The sequence below is a fragment of the Polypterus senegalus genome, chromosome 10 (genome assembly GCF_016835505.1).
Source record: "Polypterus senegalus isolate Bchr_013 chromosome 10, ASM1683550v1, whole genome shotgun sequence".
Lineage (NCBI taxonomy): Eukaryota > Metazoa > Chordata > Cladistia > Polypteriformes > Polypteridae > Polypterus > Polypterus senegalus.
The window spans coordinates 142,542,040-142,568,158 of NC_053163.1; the positions used below are offsets into that span (position 1 = coordinate 142,542,040).

At 40.5% G+C, this 26,119-nt stretch overlaps 3 protein-coding genes across 3 annotated transcripts in view; all 3 read left to right on the forward strand.

Annotated features, from left to right (window-relative positions):
- Positions 1-5,128: 5,128 nt before the first annotated feature.
- LOC120538264 (uncharacterized protein DDB_G0271670-like) lies at positions 5,129-6,514 on the forward strand (the record flags this gene model as incomplete). Its single annotated transcript, XM_039767722.1, has 1 exon — positions 5,129-6,514. A coding segment is annotated over exon 1 (1,377 nt), but the record flags the coding sequence as incomplete, so codon positions are not given.
- Positions 6,515-6,522: 8 nt separating this feature from the next.
- LOC120538265 (uncharacterized protein DDB_G0271670-like) lies at positions 6,523-7,719 on the forward strand (the record flags this gene model as incomplete). The annotated part of the gene is made up of 1 exon (XM_039767724.1): positions 6,523-7,719. A coding segment is annotated over one exon (1,197 nt), but the record flags the coding sequence as incomplete, so codon positions are not given.
- A 1-nt stretch (position 7,720) lies between these two features.
- Positions 7,721-26,119, forward strand: part of LOC120538266 (pneumococcal serine-rich repeat protein-like) — a gene marked incomplete at its 5' end in the record, with an annotated part of 42,543 nt that continues 24,144 nt past the window's right edge. Inside the window, 19 exons of the mRNA XM_039767725.1 lie at positions 7,721-9,945; positions 13,473-15,972; positions 16,046-16,142; positions 16,267-16,382; positions 16,463-16,900; positions 18,059-18,185; positions 18,525-18,662; positions 18,745-18,860; positions 18,941-19,928; positions 20,053-21,473; positions 21,554-21,662; positions 21,786-21,901; positions 21,982-22,141; positions 22,224-22,339; positions 22,420-22,570; positions 22,653-22,768; positions 22,849-22,999; positions 23,082-23,197; positions 23,278-25,451. Coding sequence (XP_039623659.1) covers positions 7,721-9,945; positions 13,473-15,972; positions 16,046-16,142; positions 16,267-16,382; positions 16,463-16,900; positions 18,059-18,185; positions 18,525-18,662; positions 18,745-18,860; positions 18,941-19,928; positions 20,053-21,473; positions 21,554-21,662; positions 21,786-21,901; positions 21,982-22,141; positions 22,224-22,339; positions 22,420-22,570; positions 22,653-22,768; positions 22,849-22,999; positions 23,082-23,197; positions 23,278-25,451 — 11,375 coding nt within the window. The remainder of the gene's footprint in view (positions 9,946-13,472; positions 15,973-16,045; positions 16,143-16,266; positions 16,383-16,462; positions 16,901-18,058; positions 18,186-18,524; positions 18,663-18,744; positions 18,861-18,940; positions 19,929-20,052; positions 21,474-21,553; positions 21,663-21,785; positions 21,902-21,981; positions 22,142-22,223; positions 22,340-22,419; positions 22,571-22,652; positions 22,769-22,848; positions 23,000-23,081; positions 23,198-23,277; positions 25,452-26,119) is intronic.

The following is a 26,119-nucleotide window of genomic DNA, read 5'->3' on the forward strand; positions in this document are numbered from 1 at the left end:
GATGAAAATATACATTATTCCCATATAACTGTTTAGTACATTACAATTTTTTTTTAGTTTTTTTTAACCAAACTTAGTTTTCTAATTTCTATATTGTTCTCAATAAACAGAATCTGGGAAACAGTTCACTTAATTAGCCCAGGGTCCAATTAAAAAAATTCTACAGTACTTGCATCATCCTTGAACCTGATTTATTAATTACATTTAGGATATATTTATAATGTGTTTGAATATTTATAAAGTATTTGCATATCTCTACTAGGGTGACTTTGGATATAGTAGGCAGGTGAGGTGAAGGGGGGACCTTATGAGCTTTGATATCATGGGAGTCGTAATATGGTCTTGACTAGTAGTGACATATTCTAAAGCTTAATTGCATTATTTTTATTTATATTTTTACTTTTCATTCAGTAATTGCAGACTGTTTTTTTATTTGTTTTTAATGTCTTTTGTTTATATATAGTAGTTGATACATACAGAGATGCAGGCATTTCGTAGGCCATCACCACACTGCAGTTGGTTTTGCTCTATGTGTGTCTACAATCTACAATACAGTTGCCATTCAGAGGTAGGACAATGTCCAGTTATGTAGGCCATCTGAACGTTCTTAAAGGAAAGAAGTATAGTAACATAAAATAACATTGGGCTATCCTGAAAATACTTAATCACCCTTCTTGCAAACTTCACTTGGTGTACAAGTACACAATATGAAGTTTCTTTATGCAAAATCTTAATTTAAAAAAGAGCATTTAGCTAAATAAAAAAATGAACAACTATTTTAAAAAACCCACTTATTACATATTTGCTCATTTTTTTAGACAACAGTAGATGACTGCTCTTGGATATGATTACATGGTATAAAATGGACAAAAAAGACACCACGTTCTTCACACATTCAAAAACACATGAAAAAAATCTCTATGAGTTGATCCTTTTCAGTTTAAGCAAATAGTGATTAAGAGGTGGCATGATTGAAAATTTGGTTTACATTAATATATATTTAAAAAGGTTGCCTGTATGAGAGGGCAGTGTTCATTATCAAAATTTATTTTTCATTAATAGGTTCTTTTAGTTGCACCTTTTATCTTTATTAGTCATTTGTGCATTTCAGTTTCTCTTGGAACTCTTTCACAGCTAATAAGATTACAACAGTTGACCATGACCACAGAATTGATTGCTATGCATGTTTCTGTATGCTCCCAGGAGTACACAGGTGTCAGTATGTTCAATGGCAGGCAGTCTTTGAAAATACAGAATTAGTAGTCAATTTTTGCTTATGTCTGTTTAGTAATGCATTATGGCGTGGGCTTCTGCTTGCACCTTACTGTTCTTGATTATCTATTCTGTTCAGATGTTTTTCCTTCTTATTTTTTTTTCTTTTTTTTCACTCAATGATGTGGTAAACTGGTGTGTAACACCACCTTCCATAGGGCTGGTTGGCTGAAGCAAGTTCTTGTGGCTTTTTCTATACACCCATCAGCCACAACTTTAAAACCACATGCATAATTTTGTGTAGGTCCCCCTCGTGCCACCAAAACAGCTCTGAACTGTCAAGGCATGGACTCTACAAGACATCTGAAGGTATCTTATGGTGTCTGGCATCAAGATGTTAGCAGCAGATTCTTTAAGTCCTGAAAGATGCTAGGTGGAGCCTTTATGGATCTGACTTGTTTTTCCAGCACACCCACAGGTTCTTGATTGGACTGAGGTCTGAGTAATTTGGAGATCAACACCTTGAACTTTTTGTCATGATCTTCAAACCATTGCTGCACTGTGGCAGGGCACAGTATCCTGCTGAAAGAGGCCACTGTTAATACCATCAGTTAATACCACTGCGGTCGTACACGGTCAGCAACAATCTTTAGGTAGATGGTATATGTCAGATTGACATACACATGAATGCTAGGACCCAGTGTTTCCCAGCATAACATTGCCTAAAGCATTACATCGTCTCCGCCGGCTTGACTTCGTCTCATAGTGCATCGTGCTGCATTATCTGCCCCAGGACACACATGCACCTGGCCATCCAAATGATCTAAAAGAAAATGTGATCCATCCAACTAGGCCACCTTTTTCCATTACACCATGGTCCAGTTCTGCAACTTGTGCTACAGTAGCCAGATGGGCTAGATATGCTCCCCACTCACATCAATGAACATTGAGCCTTCATGACACTTTCACCAGATCACCAGTTGTTCTACATTTGACAACTTTTGGTAGTTACTAAGCCAAAGCCAAAATCACTTAGATCATTACATTTGCCCATTTTTCCTGCTTCTAACAAATCACCTCCAAGAACTGACTGTTCACTTGTTGCCTTAATATATCCCACTCCTTGACAGGTGCAATTGTAAAAAGGATTCTTCATATAATGGGTAATTTTAATATTTGAAAAGGGCAAGTTGAAGCCCTGAAAATGACAGTACATGAGCTGCTTGCAGATGATCAATCATATACTGTATACAGATGCTTTCATACTTCAAGGTTCAAACCAAGCATTGCCTATCAGGTGTATTTTGACAGCGCCCTGAAAGATTCACTAGCACCAAATCTCAGACCTCATTAGTTCTCTAACTGAAAGTATCTTACACTGGGCTAATGCTGTTTTAAATATTCATCACTCCTGTACTCCAACCTTAACTGTTTTTGAAGGAATTTTGTTGTTGTAAGAATTTAACTGAGGCAGGAAAATTGAGCTACACAGGGTTTATACAATTAAATTTAAAACTCAGCAGCAGAAATCACCTAGAATCAAAGAGCCTTCATTGTAGTTTTTCTGGAGCTATAAAGGATAAGCTGAAAAGAAGGTACCCAGTTAGACTTAAAAACTGGCATTACACTTGTTGAAAGGCACGACAGAAGAAGAGTTTCACCTCAGAGACCTTCTCACACTGGATATGTTTAGACCCTATTTGAAAGGCTCACCTGAAATCTAAGCCATTTCTTAAATAAAGCACACGTTTAAACATGTGCGCGCTCTGGCCACTTGCAAAACAGCTGTTCTTAATTGTAAGGAAAATATTCCATATAGCCATAGCCAATATAAGGATGGATCTGCTATGAAATGGAGCTGGTGTTCAATGTAAACAGTTAGCTGTTCACTGTTCCAGCCAATTTATTGACAACAAAATCTGAACTAGAGCTGAAAACATTTATTGATTCTGGGGACAGCAGTATGATTTATTTTTGCAAGCATAATCGATAAGATACCAGGAAATCAAACAAATATTAGGCTTCTAGTCTCTGACTGAAGGGAATATTGCCTCATGGCTTGTTGAGCATTGTACTAAGCTTGGTATTTTACTAGTTTTGCCACCTCGTTTAAAGAGGTTTTGGCCTTTTTAGTACTTCTTTTTTCCATGCATTAGAATGTATTAAATGTACTGTGGCTAATTCTAAAAATTAATTCCAAACCCCAAGATAGTGAATCATTGTCTGAGAGTTGTAAGCAGGATTGTGTAATACCAGTACAACTGATTAGTTGTGCAAGTTATTACCATGAAAAATGATCTATCCAGTGTGAAATTTAAAGACGTCTTTAGTATTATTAGGGCGTTGTACTGTGTTAGCCATTATGGATGTAGTGATGTCAAGCAAAATGACACCTTTTATTGGCTAACTGAAAAGATTACAATATGCAAGTTTTCGAGGCAACTCAGGCCCCTTCTTGCCTACATTATGAACACACATTACTTCACCATAGCTTGAATTGTCCTGCTTCCATCCACTCACAGGTTTTAAAAAGATGGCTACTTCAGCAGCAGGCTTAACTGAAAAAGAGGGCAGCTGGAGTGCCATCTTAAAATACTTTAGCTTTGTGGCAAATGGGGATGGAAAACCAAAAGATACATGCAAGCTTGTACGAAAGATTTGCAAGCGAGTCAATAAAAAAATGTCAAAAAGTATCTTTATTTCTAAATTATGGAAACATCTCTATATATAATCTTCATTTGGATTTTGATCTTTGTTTGTCCGCGAATGAATTAGAAGAAGCACTAGATGGCAACAGAGAGACAGCTAAAACATAGGCATTGCATTAAGAATCTCCTCCAGGCTTATACTACTGAAGACTGTACTACTCCAGTCACACCTCAAAACACAGACATTCAAACTAAACAAATTGTTGCGCTTTAAATTAACTAAAGAGATCTTCATTTAGATCTTGATCTTTGTCCGCAAATTCCACGCATGCATAGACCACCTTCCAGTTTAGTACATTGTTGTTACTCACGGATGTCAACAATGTGCTGGAATAACGAAAGGGGTGGTGGACAGTGTTACGCTGGTTAGCTCCTGAGGCCTGGTTAGAGAGTGAGATTGCCGAAAATAAAAGGTATGTGCCTACATAACATATGAAAGAAAGACAGTGGGTAAAATGAATGACAACGTAACAGCACGTTCCGGAAATTATTATTGTTACGTTGTAGCCGGCGACTGCTGCGCGCCTCACAGTTGTACTGTGGCTTGCTCACATGTCAGTGAAGTGATCCCTATTTATGCTTTAAAGAGCCTGGATACCTATGTGTCCCCCTTTTATAACCATTGCTCCGTGTATATTGCCTTACTCTTTGGATTGCCACAAAGCAACCTGCGAGATTGGAGAAAGGTTGAGAAGAAATCGTGGGAGGAAACGACAGCATTGTGAAAATGAGACGGACAATGAATGGACAGAAGCAGAAATGCTCATACACCACCACATAATTATGATTTGGACAGTGATCCGAGTAGGCCGTTCCTATCGAATCAATATCCAAGGGTTTTCTTTTGTAATTTTGTTTCCCTTAAAAAAAATCATAATGCTGTGCGACGAAGGGGCCCAGTTCACGACTGGCAGCCGCGTTTAAACAGGGAGCCCTTCACAGACAACTTTAACACGCGCAACGTAGTTGGGAGCACATGGCTAGTTAATAAATATAAACCTGTAAATGGTACATTTGAAGTAGGGATGTGACATTTATTTTTTTCCTTCTGTTTAAAAAATGGGATTTAGACAGTGAAACATTTAATGCATTAGGACAGGGTCTGTATTTAATTTTACCTGTGGTACAATTTTATTCTGTGTTATCATTCCGGGACTAGTTCTTTACTTTATTTTTAAAACCTTGCTACCTTAGCATCTACAGCATCATCTACAACTATGACTATATCAACAACTGTGTCTGGAACTACAACTTCATCACCAGTAAATACAAATTCCAAAATAACTTCAGCCTCAACATCTACAGTACCCACTCCAACAACACTTCCAACAACCAGGGCATCATCTACTGAAGCATCAACTAGCACTTCATCTACTGTTACCACAGATAGTCAAACAACAGCTTCAACCTCTAAAACAACTCCATCACCAACCACGGCATCATCTAGTACAGAATCAACTAGTACTTCATCTGTTGAAACTACAGTAAGTCAAACAACAACTTTATCCTCAACAGCTACAGAAAACTCTCCAACAACACCTTCAAGTACTTCACAATCCTTTAGTGCAGTTTCAACTACAACTTCATCTCAGACCACCACTTCTGCATCAACATCTTTGGAAACATCTACAGCATCACCTACAACTACAACTGCATCACCTACTGTATCTTCAACTACCACTTCATCACCAGTAACTACAAATTCTGAAACAACTTCAGCCTCAACATCTACAGTAACAACTCCAACAACACTTCCAACAACCAGTGCATCATCTACTGAACCATCAACTAGCACTTCATCTCCTGTTACCACAGATAGTCAAACAACAGCTTCAACCTCAACACCAGCTGCAACCTCTGAAACAACACCATCACCTACCACGGCATCATCTAGTACAGAATCAACTAGTACTTCATCTGTTGAAACTACAGTAAGTCAAACAACAACTTTATCCTCAACAGCTACAGAAAACTCTCCAACAACACCTTCAAGTACTTCACAATCCTCTACTGCAGTTTCAACTACAACTTCATCTCAGACCACCAGTTCTGCATCAACATTTTTGGAAACATCTACAGCATCACCTACAACTACAACTGCATCACCTACTGTATCTTCAACTACCACTTCATCACCAGTAACTACAAATTCTGAAACAACTTCAGCCTTGACATCTACAGTAACCACTCCAACAACACCTCCAACAACCAGTGCATCATCTACTGAAGCATCAAGTAGCACTTCATCTCCTGTTACCACAGATAGTCAAACAACAGCTTCAACCTCAACACCAGCTGCAACCTCTGAAACAACACCATCACCTACCACGGCATCATCTAGTGCAGAATCAACTAGTACTTCATCTGTTGAAACTACAGTAAGTCAAACAACAACTTTATCCTCAACAGCTACAGAAAACTCTCCAACAACACCTTCAAGTACTTCACAATCCTCTAGTGCAGTTTCAACTACAACTTCATCTCAGACCACCACTTCTGCATCAACATCTTTGGAAACATCTACAGCATCACCTACAACTTCAACAGCATCACCTACTGTATCTTCAACTACCACTTCATCACCAGTAACTACAAATTCGAAACAACTTCAGGCTCGACATCTACAGTAACCACTCCAACAACACTTCTAACAACCAGTGCATCATCTACTGAAGCATCAACTAGCACTTCATCTCCTGTTACCACAGATAGTCAAACAACAGCTTCAACCTCAACACCAGCTGCAACCTCTGAAACAACACCATCACCTACCACGGCATCATCTAGTGCAGAATCAACTAGTACTTCATCTGTTGAAACTACAGTAAGTCAAACAACAACTTTATCCTCAACAGCTACAGAAAACTCTCCAACAACACCTTCAAGTACTTCACAATCCTCTAGTGCAGTTTCAACCACCACTTCTGCATCAACATCTTTGGAAACATCTACAGCATCACCTACAACTACAACTGCATCACCTACTGTATCTTCAACTACCACTTCATCACCAGTAACTACAAATTCCGAAACAACTTCAGCCTCGACATCTACAGTAACCACTCCAACAACACCTCCAACAACCAGTGCATCATCTACTGAAGCATCAAGTAGCACTTCATCTCCTGTTACCACAGATAGTCAAACAACAGCTTCAACCTCAACACCAGCTGCAACCTCTGAAACAACACCATCACCTACCACGGCATCATCTAGTGCAGAATCAACTAGTACTTCATCTGTTGAAACTACAGTAAGTCAAACAACAACTTTATCCTCAACAGCTACAGAAAACTCTCCAACAACACCTTCAAGTACTTCACAATCCTCTAGTGCAGTTTCAACTACAACTTCATCTCAGACCACCACTTCTGCATCAACATCTTTGGAAACATCTACAGCATCACCTACAACTACAACTGCATCACCTACTGTATCTTCAACTACCACTTCATCACCAGTAACTACAAATTCCGAAACAACTTCAGCCTCGACATCTACAGTAACCACTCCAACAACACTTCCAACAACCAGTGCATCATCTACTGAAGCATCAAGTAGCACTTCATCTCCTGTTACCACAGATAGTCAAACAACAGCTTCAACCTCAACACCAGCTGCAACCTCTGAAACAACACCATCACCTACCACGGCATCATCTAGTGCAGAATCAACTAGTACTTCATCTGTTGAAACTACAGTAAGTCAAACAACAACTTTATCCTCAACAGCTACAGAAAACTCTCCAACAACACCTTCAAGTACTTCACAATCCTCTAGTGCAGTTTCAACTACAACTTTCTCAGACCACCACTTCTGCATCAACATCTTTGGAAACATCTACAGCATCACCTACAACTACAACAGCATCACCTACTGTATCTTCAACTACCACTTCATCACCAGTAACTACAAATTCTGAAACAACTTCAGGCTCGACATCTACAGTAACCACTCCAACAACACTTCTAACAACCAGTGCATCATCTACTGAAGCATCAACTAGCACTTCATCTCCTGTTACCACAGATAGTCAAACAACAGCTTCAACCTCAACACCAGCTGCAACCTCTGAAACAACACCATCACCTACCACGGCATCATCTAGTGCAGAATCAACTAGTACTTCATCTGTTGAAACTACAGTAAGTCAAACAACAACTTTATCCTCAACAGCTACAGAAAACTCTCCAACAACACCTTCAAGTACTTCACAATCCTCTAGTGCAGTTTCAACTACAACTTCATCTCAGACCACCACTTCTGCATCAACATCTTTGGAAACATCTACAGCATCACCTACAACTACAACTGCATCACCTACTGTATCTTCAACTACCACTTCATCACCAGTAACTACAAATTCCGAAACAACTTCAGCCTCGACATCTACAGTAACCACTCCAACAACACCTGCAACAACCAGTGCATCATCTACTGAAGCATCAAGTAGCACTTCATCTCCTGTTACCACAGATAGTCAAACAACAGCTTCAACCTCAACACCAGCTGCAACCTCTGAAACAACACCATCACCTACCACGGCATCATCTAGTGCAGAATCAACTAGTACTTCATCTGTTGAAACTACAGTAAGTCAAACAACAACTTTATCCTCAACAGCTACAGAAAACTCTCCAACAACACCTTCAAGTACTTCACAATCCTCTAGTGCAGTTTCAACTACAACTTCTTCTCAGACCACCACTTCTGCATCAACATCTTTGGAAACATCTACAGCATCACCTACAACTACAACAGCATCACCTACTGTATCTTCAACTACCACTTCATCACCAGTAACTACAAATTACGAAACAACTTCAGGCTCGACATCTACAGTAACCACTCCAACAACACTTCTAACAACCAGTGCATCATCTACTGAAGCATCAACTAGCACTTCATCTCCTGTTACCACAGATAGTCAAACAACAGCTTCAACCTCAACACCAGCTGCAACCTCTGAAACAACACCATCACCTACCACGGCATCATCTAGTGCAGAATCAACTAGTACTTCATCTGTTGAAACTACAGTAAGTCAAACAACAACTTTATCCTCAACAGCTACAGAAAACTCTCCAACAACACCTTCAAGTACTTCACAATCCTCTAGTGCAGTTTCAACCACCACTTCTGCATCAACATCTTTGGAAACATCTACAGCATCACCTACAACTACAACTGCATCACCTACTGTATCTTCAACTACCACTTCATCACCAGTAACTACAAATTCTGAAACAACTTCAGGCTCGACATCTACAGTAACCACTCCAACAACACTTCTAACAACCAGTGCATCATCTACTGAAGCATCAACTAGCACTTCATCTCCTGTTACCACAGATAGTCAAACAACAGCTTCAACCTCAACACCAGCTGCAACCTCTGAAACAACACCATCACCTACCACGGCATCATCTAGTGCAGAATCAACTAGTACTTCATCTGTTGAAACTACAGTAAGTCAAACAACAACTTTATCCTCAACAGCTACAGAAAACTCTCCAACAACACCTTCAAGTACTTCACAATCCTCTAGTGCAGTTTCAACCACCACTTCTGCATCAACATCTTTGGAAACATCTACAGCATCACCTACAACTACAACTGCATCACCTACTGTATCTTCAACTACCACTTCATCACCAGTAACTACAAATTCCGAAACAACTTCAGCCTCGACATCTACAGTAACCACTCCAACAACACCTCCAACAACCAGTGCATCATCTACTGAAGCATCAAGTAGCACTTCATCTCCTGTTACCACAGATAGTCAAACAACAGCTTCAACCTCAACACCAGCTGCAACCTCTGAAACAACACCATCACCTACCACGGCATCATCTAGTGCAGAATCAACTAGTACTTCATCTGTTGAAACTACAGTAAGTCAAACAACAACTTTATCCTCAACAGCTACAGAAAACTCTCCAACAACACCTTCAAGTACTTCACAATCCTCTAGTGCAGTTTCAACTACAACTTCATCTCAGACCACCACTTCTGCATCAACATCTTTGGAAACATCTACAGCATCACCTACAACTACAACAGCATCACCTACTGTATCTTCAACTACCACTTCATCACCAGTAACTACAAATTCGAAACAACTTCAGGTCGACATCTACAGTAACCACTCCAACAACACTTCTAACAACCAGTGCATCATCTACTGAAGCATCAACTAGCACTTCATCTCCTGTTACCACAGATAGTCAAACAACAGCTTCAACCTCAACACCAGCTGCAACCTCTGAAACAACACCATCACCTACCACGGCATCATCTAGTGCAGAATCAACTAGTACTTCATCTGTTGAAACTACAGTAAGTCAAACAACAACTTTATCCTCAACAGCTACAGAAAACTCTCCAACAACACCTTCAAGTACTTCACAATCCTCTAGTGCAGTTTCAACTACAACTTCATCTCAGACCACCACTTCTGCATCAACATCTTTGGAAACATCTACAGCATCACCTACAACTACAACTGCATCACCTACTGTATCTTCAACTACCACTTCATCACCAGTAACTACAAATTCCGAAACAACTTCAGGCTCGACATCTACAGTAACCACTCCAACAACACTTCTAACAACCAGTGCATCATCTACTGAAGCATCAACTAGCACTTCATCTCCTGTTACCACAGATAGTCAAACAACAGCTTCAACCTCAACACCAGCTGCAACCTCTGAAACAACACCATCACCTACCACGGCATCATCTAGTGCAGAATCAACTAGTACTTCATCTGTTGAAACTACAGTAAGTCAAACAACAACTTTATCCTCAACAGCTACAGAAAACTCTCCAACAACACCTTCAAGTACTTCACAATCCTCTAGTGCAGTTTCAACCACCACTTCTGCATCAACATCTTTGGAAACATCTACAGCATCACCTACAACTACAACTGCATCACCTACTGTATCTTCAACTACCACTTCATCACCAGTAACTACAAATCTCGAAACAACTTCAGGCTCGACATCTACAGTAACCACTCCAACAACACTTCTAACAACCAGTGCATCATCTACTGAAGCATCAACTAGCACTTCATCTCCTGTTACCACAGATAGTCAAACAACAGCTTCAACCTCAACACCAGCTGCAACCTCTGAAACAACACCATCACCTACCACGGCATCATCTAGTGCAGAATCAACTAGTACTTCATCTGTTGAAACTACAGTAAGTCAAACAACAACTTTATCCTCAACAGCTACAGAAAACTCTCCAACAACACCTTCAAGTACTTCACAATCCTCTAGTGCAGTTTCAACTACAACTTCATCTCAGACCACCACTTCTGCATCAACATCTTTGGAAACATCTACAGCATCACCTACAACTACAACTGCATCACCTACTGTATCTTCAACTACCACTTCATCACCAGTAACTACAAATTCTGAAACAACTTCAGGCTCGACATCTACAGTAACCACTCCAACAACACTTCTAACAACCAGTGCATCATCTACTGAAGCATCAACTAGCACTTCATCTCCTGTTACCACAGATAGTCAAACAACAGCTTCAACCTCAACACCAGCTGCAACCTCTGAAACAACACCATCACCTACCACGGCATCATCTAGTGCAGAATCAACTAGTACTTCATCTGTTGAAACTACAGTAAGTCAAACAACAACTTTATCCTCAACAGCTACAGAAAACTCTCCAACAACACCTTCAAGTACTTCACAATCCTCTAGTGCAGTTTCAACCACCACTTCTGCATCAACATCTTTGGAAACATCTACAGCATCACCTACAACTACAACTGCATCACCTACTGTATCTTCAACTACCACTTCATCACCAGTAACTACAAATTCTGAAACAACTTCAGCCTCGACATCTACAGTAACCACTCCAACAACACTTCTAACAACCAGTGCATCATCTACTGAAGCATCAACTAGCACTTCATCTCCTGTTACCACAGATAGTCAAACAACAGCTTCAACCTCAACACCAGCTGCAACCTCTGAAACAACACCATCACCTACCACGGCATCATCTAGTGCAGAATCAACTAGTACTTCATCTGTTGAAACTACAGTAAGTCAAACAACAACTTTATCCTCAACAGCTACAGAAAACTCTCCAACAACACCTTCAAGTACTTCACAATCCTCTAGTGCAGTTTCAACTACAACTTCATCTCAGACCACTTCTGCATCAACATCTTTGGAAACATCTACAGCATCACCTACAACTACAACTGCATCACCTACTGTATCTTCAACTACCACTTCATCACCAGTAACTACAAATTCTACTGAAACAACTTCAGTAACTACTCGACATCTACAGTAACCACTCCAACAACACTTCTAACAACCAGTGCATCATCTACTGAAGCATCAACTAGCACTTCATCTCCTGTTACCACAGATAGTCAAACAACAGCTTCAACCTCAACACCAGCTGCAACCTCTGAAACAACACCATCACCTACCACGGCATCATCTAGTGCAGAATCAACTAGTACTTCATCTGTTGAAACTACAGTAAGTCAAACAACAACTTTATCCTCAACAGCTACAGAAAACTCTCCAACAACACCTTCAAGTACTTCACAATCCTCTAGTGCAGTTTCAACTACAACTTCATCTCAGACCACCACTTCTGCATCAACATCTTTGGAAACATCTACAGCATCACCTACAACTTCAACAGCATCACCTACTGTATCTTCAACTACCACTTCATCACCAGTAACTACAAATTCCGAAACAACTTCAGGCTCGACATCTACAGTAACCACTCCAACAACACTTCTAACAACCAGTGCATCATCTACTGAAGCATCAACTAGCACTTCATCTCCTGTTACCACAGATAGTCAAACAACAGCTTCAACCTCAACACCAGCTGCAACCTCTGAAACAACACCATCACCTACCACGGCATCATCTAGTGCAGAATCAACTAGTACTTCATCTGTTGAAACTACAGTAAGTCAAACAACAACTTTATCCTCAACAGCTACAGAAAACTCTCCAACAACACCTTCAAGTACTTCACAATCCTCTAGTGCAGTTTCAACTACAACTTCATCTCAGACCACCACTTCTGCATCAACATCTTTGGAAACATCTACAGCATCACCTACAACTACAACTGCATCACCTACTGTATCTTCAACTACCACTTCATCACCAGTAACTACAAATTCTGAAACAACTTCAGGCTCGACATCTACAGTAACCACTCCAACAACACTTCTAACAACCAGTGCATCATCTACTGAAGCATCAACTAGCACTTCATCTCCTGTTACCACAGATAGTCAAACAACAGCTTCAACCTCAACACCAGCTGCAACCTCTGAAACAACACCATCACCTACCACGGCATCATCTAGTGCAGAATCAACTAGTACTTCATCTGTTGAAACTACAGTAAGTCAAACAACAACTTTATCCTCAACAGCTACAGAAAACTCTCCAACAACACCTTCAAGTACTTCACAATCCTCTAGTGCAGTTCTCAGACCACCACTTCTGCATCAACATCTTTGGAAACATCTACAGCATCACCTACAACTACAACAGCATCACCTACTGTATCTTCAACTACCACTTCATCACCAGTAACTACAAATTCCGAAACAACTTCAGGCTCGACATCTACAGTAACCACTCCAACAACACTTCTAACAACCAGTGCATCATCTACTGAAGCATCAACTAGCACTTCATCTCCTGTTACCACAGATAGTCAAACAACAGCTTCAACCTCAACACCAGCTGCAACCTCTGAAACAACACCATCACCTACCACGGCATCATCTAGTGCAGAATCAACTAGTACTTCATCTGTTGAAACTACAGTAAGTCAAACAACAACTTTATCCTCAACAGCTACAGAAAACTCTCCAACAACACCTTCAAGTACTTCACAATCCTCTAGTGCAGTTTCAACCACCACTTCTGCATCAACATCTTTGGAAACATCTACAGCATCACCTACAACTACAACAGCATCACCTACTGTATCTTCAACTACCACTTCATCACCAGTAACTACAAATTCTGAAACAACTTCAGGCTCGACATCTACAGTAACCACTCCAACAACACTTCTAACAACCAGTGCATCATCTACTGAAGCATCAACTAGCACTTCATCTCCTGTTACCACAGATAGTCAAACAACAGCTTCAACCTCAACACCAGCTGCAACCTCTGAAACAACACCATCACCTACCACGGCATCATCTAGTGCAGAATCAACTAGTACTTCATCTGTTGAAACTACAGTAAGTCAAACAACAACTTTATCCTCAACAGCTACAGAAAACTCTCCAACAACACCTTCAAGTACTTCACAATCCTCTAGTGCAGTTTCAACTACAACTTCATCTCAGACCACCACTTCTGCATCAACATCTTTGGAAACATCTACAGCATCACCTACAACTTCAACAGCATCACCTACTGTATCTTCAACTACCACTTCATCACCAGTAACTACAAATTACGAAACAACTTCAGGCTCGACATCTACAGTAACCACTCCAACAACACTTCTAACAACCAGTGCATCATCTACTGAAGCATCAACTAGCACTTCATCTCCTGTTACCACAGATAGTCAAACAACAGCTTCAACCTCAACACCAGCTGCAACCTCTGAAACAACACCATCACCTACCACGGCATCATCTAGTGCAGAATCAACTAGTACTTCATCTGTTGAAACTACAGTAAGTCAAACAACAACTTTATCCTCAACAGCTACAGAAAACTCTCCAACAACACCTTCAAGTACTTCACAATCCTCTAGTGCAGTTTCAACCACCACTTCTGCATCAACATCTTTGGAAACATCTACAGCATCACCTACAACTACAACTGCATCACCTACTGTATCTTCAACTACCACTTCATCACCAGTAACTACAAATTCTGAAACAACTTCAGGCTCGACATCTACAGTAACCACTCCAACAACACTTCCAACAACCAGTGCATCATCTACTGAAGCATCAAGTAGCACTTCATCTCCTGTTACCACAGATAGTCAAACAACAGCTTCAACCTCAACACCAGCTGCAACCTCTGAAACAACACCATCACCTACCACGGCATCATCTAGTGCAGAATCAACTAGTACTTCATCTGTTGAAACTACAGTAAGTCAAACAACAACTTTATCCTCAACAGCTACAGAAAACTCTCCAACAACACCTTCAAGTACTTCACAATCCTCTAGTGCAGTTTCAACTACAACTTCATCTCAGACCACCACTTCTGCATCAACATCTTTGGAAACATCTACAGCATCACCTACAACTACAACTGCATCACCTACTGTATCTTCAACTACCACTTCATCACCAGTAACTACAAATTCTGAAACAACTTCAGGCTCGACATCTACAGTAACCACTCCAACAACACTTCTAACAACCAGTGCATCATCTACTGAAGCATCAAGTAGCACTTCATCTCCTGTTACCACAGATAGTCAAACAACAGCTTCAACCTCAACACCAGCTGCAACCTCTGAAACAACACCATCACCTACCACGGCATCATCTAGTGCAGAATCAACTAGTACTTCATCTGTTGAAACTACAGTAAGTCAAACAACAACTTTATCCTCAACAGCTACAGAAAACTCTCCAACAACACCTTCAAGTACTTCACAATCCTCTAGTGCAGTTTCAACCACCACTTCTGCATCAACATCTTTGGAAACATCTACAGCATCACCTACAACTACAACTGCATCACCTACTGTATCTTCAACTACCACTTCATCACCAGTAACTACAAATTCTGAAACAACTTCAGCCTCGACATCTACAGTAACCACTCCAACAACACCTGCAACAACCAGTGCATCATCTACTGAAGCATCAAGTAGCACTTCATCTCCTGTTACCACAGATAGTCAAACAACAGCTTCAACCTCAACACCAGCTGCAACCTCTGAAACAACACCATCACCTACCACGGCATCATCTAGTGCAGAATCAACTAGTACTTCATCTGTTGAAACTACAGTAAGTCAAACAACAACTTTATCCTCAACAGCTACAGAAAACTCTCCAACAACACCTTCAAGTCCTCTTGCAGTTTCAACACCACTACTGCATCAACATCTTTGGAAACAACTACAGCATCACCTACAACTACATCACCTACTGTATCTTCAACTACCACTTCATCACCAGTAACTACAAATTCTGAAACAACTTCAGGCTCGACATCTACAGTAACCACTCCAACAACACTTCTAACAACCAGTGCATCATCTACTGAAGCATCAACTAGCACTTCATCTCCTGTTACCACAGATAGTCAAACAACAGCTTCAACCTCAACACCAGCTGCAACCTCTGAAACAACACCATCACCTACCACGGCATCATCTAGTGCAGAATCAACTAGTACTTCATCTGTTGAAACTACAGTAAGTCAAACAACAACTTTATCCTCAACAGCTACAGAAAACTCTCCAACAACACCTTCAAGTACTTCACAATCCTCTAGTGCAGTTTCAACCACCACTTCTGCATCAACATCTTTGGAAACATCTACAGCATCACCTACAACTACAACTGCATCACCTACTGTATCTTCAACTACCACTTCATCACCAGTAACTACAAATTCCGAAACAACTTCAGCCTCGACATCTACAGTAACCACTCCAACAACACTTCAACAACCAGTGCATCATCTACTGAAGCATCAAGTAGCACTTCATCTCCTGTTACCACAGATAGCTCAAACAACAGCTTCAACCTCAGTACTTCACAATCCTCTAGTGCAGTTTCAACTACTTCAAACAACACCACTTCTGCATCAACATCTTTGGAAACATCTACAGCATCAGAATCAACTACAACTGCATCACCTACTGTATCTTCAACTACCACTTCATCACCAGTAACTAAAAATTCAAACAACTTCAGCTCGACATCTACAGTAACCACTCCAACAACTCTCCAACAACCAGTGCATCATCTACTGAAGCATCAAGTAGCACTTCATCTCCTGTTACCACAGATAGTCAAACAACAGCTTCAACTCAACACCAGCTGCAACCTCTGAAACAACACCATCACCTACCACGGCATCATCTAGTGCAGAATCAACTGAAACTACAGTCAAACAACAACTTTATCCTCAACAGCTACATACTTCATCAATCCTCTACTACAGTAAGTCAAACAACACTTCTGCATCAACATCTTTGGAAACATCTACAGCATCACCTCCAACAACTACCTCATCTCTACCACAGATAGTCTAATCCTCTAGTGCAGTTTCAACCTCAACTTCTGCATCATCTGCAGTGCAGTACTTCATCTGTTGAAACTACAGTAAGTCAAACAACAACTTTATCCTCAACAGCTACAGAAAACTCTCCAACAACACCTTCAAGTACTTCACAATCCTCTAGTGCAGTTTCAACTACAACTTCATCTCAGACCACTTCTGCATCAACATCTTTGGAAACATCTACAGCATCACCTACAACTACAAAAAAAAAAAAAAAAAAAAAAAAAAAAAAAAAAAAAAAAAAAAAAAAAAAAAAAAAAAAAAAAAAAAAAAAAAAAAAAAAAAAAAAAAAAAAAAAAAAAAAAAAAAAAAAAAAAAAAAAAAAAAAAAAAAAAAAAAAAAAAAAAAAAAAAAAAAAAAAAAAAAAAAAAAAAAAAAAAAAAAAAAAAAAAAAAAAAAAAAAAAAAAAAAAAAAAAAAAAAAAAAAAAAAAAAAAAAAAAACTGCATCACCTACTGTATCTTCAACTACCACTTCATCACCAGTAACTACAAATTCCGAAACAACTTCAGCCTCGACATCTACAGTAACCACTCCAACAACACTTCAACAACCAGTGCATCATCTACTGAAGCATCAAGTAGCACTTCATCTCCTGTTACCACAGATAGTCAAACAACAGCTTCAACCTCAACACCAGCTGCAACCTCTGAAACAACACCATCACCTACCACGCATCATCTAGTGCAGAATCAACTAGTACTTCATCTGTTGAAACTACAGTAAGTCAAACAACAACTTTATCCTCAACAGCTACAGAAAACTCTCCAACAACACCTTCAAGTACTTCACAATCCTCTAGTGCAGTTTCAACTACAACTTCATCTCAGACCACCACTTCTGCATCAACATCTTTGGAAACATCTACAGCATCACCTACAACTACAACTGCATCACCTACTGTATCTTCAACTACCACTTCATCACCAGTAACTACAAATTCTGAAACAACTTCAGGCTCGACATCTACAGTAACCACTCCAACAACACTTCTAACAACCAGTGCATCATCTACTGAAGCATCAACTAGCACTTCATCTCCTGTTACCACAGATAGTCAAACAACAGCTTCAACCTCAACACCAGCTGCAACCTCTGAAACAACACCATCACCTACCACGGCATCATCTAGTGCAGAATCAACTAGTACTTCATCTGTTGAAACTACAGTAAGTCAAACAACAACTTTATCCTCAACAGCTACAGAAAACTCTCCAACAACACCTTCAAGTACTTCACAATCCTCTAGTGCAGTTTCAACTTCACAGACCACTTCTGCATCAACATCTTTGGAAACATCTACAGCATCACCTACAACTACAACTGCATCACCTACTGTATCTTCAACTACCACTTCATCACCAGTAACTACAAATTCCGAAACAACTTCAGCCTCGACATCTACAGTAACCACTCCAACAACACTTCTAACAACCAGTGCATCATCTACTGAAGCATCAAGTAGCACTTCATCTCCTGTTACCACAGATAGTCAAACAACAGCTTCAACCTCAACACCAGCTGCAACCTCTGAAACAACACCATCACCTACCACGGCATCATCTAGTGCAGAATCAACTAGTACTTCATCTGTTGAAACTACAGTAAGTCAAACAACAACTTTATCCTCAACAGCTACAGAAAACTCTCCAACAACACCTTCAAGTACTTCACAATCCTCTAGTGCAGTTTCACTTCATCCACCACTTCTGCATCAACATCTTTGGAAACATCTACAGCATCACCTACAACTACAACTGCATCACCTACTGTATCTTCAACTACCACTTCATCACCAGTAACTACAAATTCTGAAACAACTTCAGGCTCGACATCTACAGTAACCACTCCAACAACACTTCTAACAACCAGTGCATCATCTACTGAAGCATCAAGTAGCACTTCATCTCCTGTTACCACAGATAGTCAAACAACAGCTTCAACCTCAACACCAGCTGCAACCTCTGAAACAACACCATCACCTACCACGGCATCATCTAGTGCAGAATCAACTAGTACTTCATCTGTTGAAACTACAGTAAGTCAAACAACAACTTTATCCTCAACAGCTACAGAAAACTCTCCAACAACACCTTCAAGTACTTCACAATCCTCTAGTGCAGTTTCAACCACCACTTCTGCATCAACATCTTTGGAAACATCTACAGCATCACCTACAACTACAACTGCATCACCTACTGTATCTTCAACTACCACTTCATCACCAGTAACTACAAATTCTGAAACAACTTCAGGCTCGACATCTACAGTAACCACTCCAACAACACTTCTAACAACCAGTGCATCATCTACTGAAGCATCAAGTAGCACTTCATCTCCTGTTACCACAGATAGTCAAACAACAGCTTCAACCTCAACACCAGCTGCAACCTCTGAAACAACACCATCACCTACCACGGCATCATCTAGTGCAGAATCAACTAGTACTTCATCTGTTGAAACTACAGTAAGTCAAACAACAACTTTATCCTCAACAGCTACAGAAAACTCTCCAACAACACCTTCAAGTACTTCACAATCCTCTAGTGCAGTTTCAACTACAACTTTCTCAGACCACCACTTCTGCATCAACATCTTTGGAAACATCTACAGCATCACCTACAACTTCAACAGCATCACCTACTGTATCTTCAACTACCACTTCATCACCAGTAACTACAAATTCTGAAACAACTTCAGGCTCGACATCTACAGTAACCACTCCAACAACACTTCTAACAACCAGTGCATCATCTACTGAAGCATCAACTAGCACTTCATCTCCTGTTACCACAGATAGTCAAACAACAGCTTCAACCTCAACACCAGCTGCAACCTCTGAAACAACACCATCACCTACCACGGCATCATCTAGTGCAGAATCAACTAGTACTTCATCTGTTGAAACTACAGTAAGTCAAACAACAACTTTATCCTCAACAGCTACAGAAAACTCTCCAACAACACCTTCAAGTACTTCACAATCCTCTAGTGCAGTTTCAACCACCACTTCTGCATCAACATCTTTGGAAACATCTACAGCATCACCTACAACTACAACAGCATCACCTACTGTATCTTCAACTACCACTTCATCACCAGTAACTACAAATTCTGAAACAACTTCAGGCTCGACATCTACAGTAACCACTCCAACAACACTTCTAACAACCAGTGCATCATCTACTGAAGCATCAACTAGCACTTCATCTCCTGTTACCACAGATAGTCAAACAACAGCTTCAACCTCAACACCAGCTGCAACCTCTGAAACAACACCATCACCTACCACGGCATCATCTAGTGCAGAATCAACTAGTACTTCATCTGTTGAAACTACAGTAAGTCAAACAACAACTTTATCCTCAACAGCTACAGAAAACTCTCCAACAACACCTTCAAGTACTTCACAATCCTCTAGTGCAGTTTCAACTACAACTTCATCTCAGACCACCACTTCTGCATCAACATCTTTGGAAACATCTACAGCATCACCTACAACTTCAACAGCATCACCTACTGTATCTTCAACTACCACTTCATCACCAGTAACTACAAATTCTGAAACAACTTCAGGCTCGACATCTACAGTAACCACTCCAACAACACTTCTAACAACCAGTGCATCATCTACTGAAGCATCAACTAGCACTTCATCTCCTGTTACCACAGATAGTCAAACAACAGCTTCAACCTCAACACCAGCTGCAACCTCTGAAACAACACCATCACCTACCACGGCATCATCTAGTGCAGAATCAACTAGTACTTCATCTGTTGAAACTACAGTAAGTCAAACAACAACTTTATCCTCAACAGCTACAGAAAACTCTCCAACAACACCTTCAAGTACTTCACAATCCTCTAGTGCAGTTTCAACCACCACTTCTGCATCAACATCTTTGGAAACATCTACAGCATCACCTACAACTACAACAGCATCACCTACTGTATCTTCAACTACCACTTCATCACCAGTAACTACAAATTCTGAAACAACTTCAGGCTCGACATCTACAGTAACCACTCCAACAACACTTCTAACAACCAGTGCATCATCTACTGAAGCATCAAGTAGCACTTCATCTCCTGTTACCACAGATAGTCAAACAACAGCTTCAACCTCAACACCAGCTGCAACCTCTGAAACAACACCATCACCTACCACGGCATCATCTAGTGCAGAATCAACTAGTACTTCATCTGTTGAAACTACAGTAAGTCAAACAACAACTTTATCCTCAACAGCTACAGAAAACTCTCCAACAACACCTTCAAGTACTTCACAATCCTCTAGTGCAGTTTCAACCACCACTTCTGCATCAACATCTTTGGAAACATCTACAGCATCACCTACAACTACAACTGCATCACCTACTGTATCTTCAACTACCACTTCATCACCAGTAACTACAAATTTTGAAACAACTTCAGCTCGACATCTACAGTAACCACTCCAACAACACTTCTAACAACCAGTGCATCATCTACTGAAGCATCAAGTAGCACTTCATCTCCTGTTACCACAGATAGTCAAACAACAGCTTCAACCTCAACACCAGCTGCAACCTCTGAAACAACACCATCACCTACCACGGCATCATCTAGTGCAGAATCAACTAGTACTTCATCTGTTGAAACTACAGTAAGTCAAACAACAACTTTATCCTCAACAGCTACAGAAAACTCTCCAACAACACCTTCAAGTACTTCACAATCCTCTAGTGCAGTTTCACCTCATCTCACCACCACTTCTGCATCAACATCTTTGGAAACATCTACAGCATCACCTACAACTACAACTGCATCACCTACTGTATCTTCAACTACCACTTCATCACCAGTAACTACAAATTCCGAAACAACTTCAGGCTCGACATCTACAGTAACCACTCCAACAACACTTCTAACAACCAGTGCATCATCTACTGAAGCATCAACTAGCACTTCATCTCCTGTTACCACAGATAGTCAAACAACAGCTTCAACCTCAACACCAGCTGCAACCTCTGAAACAACACCATCACCTACCACGGCATCATCTAGTGCAGAATCAACTAGTACTTCATCTGTTGAAACTACAGTAAGTCAAACAACAACTTTATCCTCAACAGCTACAGAAAACTCTCCAACAACACCTTCAAGTACTTCACAATCCTCTAGTGCAGTTTCAACCACCACTTCTGCATCAACATCTTTGGAAACATCTACAGCATCACCTACAACTACAACAGCATCACCTACTGTATCTTCAACTACCACTTCATCACCAGTAACTACAAATTACGAAACAACTTCAGGCTCGACATCTACAGTAACCACTCCAACAACACTTCTAACAACCAGTGCATCATCTACTGAAGCATCAACTAGCACTTCATCTCCTGTTACCACAGATAGTCAAACAACAGCTTCAACCTCAACACCAGCTGCAACCTCTGAAACAACACCATCACCTACCACGGCATCATCTAGTGCAGAATCAACTAGTACTTCATCTGTTGAAACTACAGTAAGTCAAACAACAACTTTATCCTCAACAGCTACAGAAAACTCTCCAACAACACCTTCAAGTACTTCACAATCCTCTAGTGCAGTTTCAACCACCACTTCTGCATCAACATCTTTGGAAACATCTACAGCATCACCTACAACTACAACAGCATCACCTACTGTATCTTCAACTACCACTTCATCACCAGTAACTACAAATTCCGAAACAACTTCAGCCTCGACATCTACAGTAACCACTCCAACAACACTTCTAACAACCAGTGCATCATCTACTGAAGCATCAAGTAGCACTTCATCTCCTGTTACCACAGATAGTCAAACAACAGCTTCAACCTCAACACCAGCTGCAACCTCTGAAACAACACCATCACCTACCACGGCATCATCTAGTGCAGAATCAACTAGTACTTCATCTGTTGAAACTACAGTAAGTCAAACAACAACTTTATCCTCAACAGCTACAGAAAACTCTCCAACAACACCTTCAAGTACTTCACAATCCTCTAGTGCAGTTTCAACCACCACTTCTGCATCAACATCTTTGGAAACATCTACAGCATCACCTACAACTACAACTGCATCACCTACTGTATCTTCAACTACCACTTCATCACCAGTAACTACAAATTCGAAACAACTTCAGCCTCGACATCTACAGTAACCACTCCAACAACACTTCTAACAACCAGTGCATCATCTACTGAAGCATCAAGTAGCACTTCATCTCCTGTTACCACAGATAGTCAAACAACAGCTTCAACCTCAACACCAGCTGCAACCTCTGAAACAACACCATCACCTACCACGGCATCATCTAGTGCAGAATCAACTAGTACTTCATCTGTTGAAACTACAGTAAGTCAAACAACAACTTTATCCTCAACAGCTACAGAAAACTCTCCAACAACACCTTCAAGTACTTCACAATCCTCTAGTGCAGTTTCAACCACCACTTCTGCATCAACATCTTTGGAAACATCTACAGCATCACCTACAACTACAACTGCATCACCTACTGTATCTTCAACTACCACTTCATCACCAGTAACTACAAATCTCGAAACAACTTCAGCCTCGACATCTACAGTAACCACTCCAACAACACTTCCAACAACCAGTGCATCATCTACTGAAGCATCAAGTAGCACTTCATCTCCTGTTACCACAGATAGTCAAACAACAGCTTCAACCTCAACACCAGCTGCAACCTCTGAAACAACACCATCACCTACCACGGCATCATCTAGTGCAGAATCAACTAGTACTTCATCTGTTGAAACTACAGTAAGTCAAACAACAACTTTATCCTCAACAGCTACAGAAAACTCTCCAACAACACCTTCAAGTACTTCACAATCCTCTAGTGCAGTTTCAACCACCACTTCTGCATCAACATCTTTGGAAACATCTACAGCATCACCTACAACTACAACTGCATCACCTACTGTATCTTCAACTACCACTTCATCACCAGTAACTACAAATTCCGAAACAACTTCAGCCTCGACATCTACAGTAACCACTCCAACAACACCTCCAACAACCAGTGCATCATCTACTGAAGCATCAAGTAGCACTTCATCTCCTGTTACCACAGATAGTCAAACAACAGCTTCAACCTCAACACCAGCTGCAACCTCTGAAACAACACCATCACCTACCACGGCATCATCTAGTGCAGAATCAACTAGTACTTCATCTGTTGAAACTACAGTAAGTCAAACAACAACTTTATCCTCAACAGCTACAGAAAACTCTCCAACAACACCTTCAAGTACTTCACAATCCTCTAGTGCAGTTTCAACCACCACTTCTGCATCAACATCTTTGGAAACATCTACAGCATCACCTACAACTACAACTGCATCACCTACTGTATCTTCAACTACCACTTCATCACCAGTAACTACAAATTCCGAAACAACTTCAGCCTCGACATCTACAGTAACCACTCCAACAACACCTCCAACAACCAGTGCATCATCTACTGAAGCATCAAGTAGCACTTCATCTCCTGTTACCACAGATAGTCAAACAACAGCTTCAACCTCAACACCAGCTGCAACCTCTGAAACAACACCATCACCTACCACGGCATCATCTAGTGCAGAATCAACTAGTACTTCATCTGTTGAAACTACAGTAAGTCAAACAACAACTTTATCCTCAACAGCTACAGAAAACTCTCCAACAACACCTTCAAGTACTTCACAATCCTCTAGTGCAGTTTCAACCACCACTTCTGCATCAACATCTTTGGAAACATCTACAGCATCACCTACAACTACAACTGCATCACCTACTGTATCTTCAACTACCACTTCATCACCAGTAACTACAAATTCCGAAACAACTTCAGGCTCGACATCTACAGTAACCACTCCAACAACACCTCCAACAACCAGTGCATCATCTACTGAAGCATCAAGTAGCACTTCATCTCCTGTTACCACAGATAGTCAAACAACAGCTTCAACCTCAACACCAGCTGCAACCTCTGAAACAACACCATCACCTACCACCGCATCATCTAGTGCAGAATCAACTAGTACTTCATCTGTTGAAACTACAGTAAGTCAAACAACAACTTTATCCTCAACAGCTACAGAAAACTCTCCAACAACACCTTCAAGTACTTCACAGTCCTCGAGTGCAGTGTCAACCACCACTTCTACATCAACATCTTTGGAAACATCTACAGCATCACCTACAACTACGACTGCATTACCAACTGTATCTTCAACTACCACTTCATCAGCAGTAACTACAAATTCTGAAACAACTTCAGCCTCGACATCTACAGTAACCACTCCAACAACACCTCCAACAACCAGTGCATCATCTACTGAAGCATCAAGTAGCACTTCATCTCCTGTTACCACAGATAGTCAAACAACAGCTTCAACCTCAACACCACCTGCAACCTCTGAAACAACACCATCACCTACCACGGCATCATCTAGTGCAGAATCAACTAGTACTTCATCTGTTGAAACTACAGTAAGTCAAACAACAACTTTATCCTCAACAGCTACAGAAAACTCTCCAACAACACCTTCAAGTACTTCACAATCCTCTAGTGCAGTTTCAACCACCACTTCTGCATCAATATCTTTAGAAACATCTACAGAATCACCTACAACTACGACTGCATCACCAACTGTATCTTCAACTACCACTTCATCAGCAGTAACTACAAATTCTGAAACAACTTCACCCTCAACATCTACAGTAACCACTCCAACAACACCTCCAACAACCAGTGCATCATCTACTGAAGCATCAAGTAGCACTTCATCTCCTGTTACCAAAGATAGTCAAACAACAGCTTCAACCTCAACACCAGCTG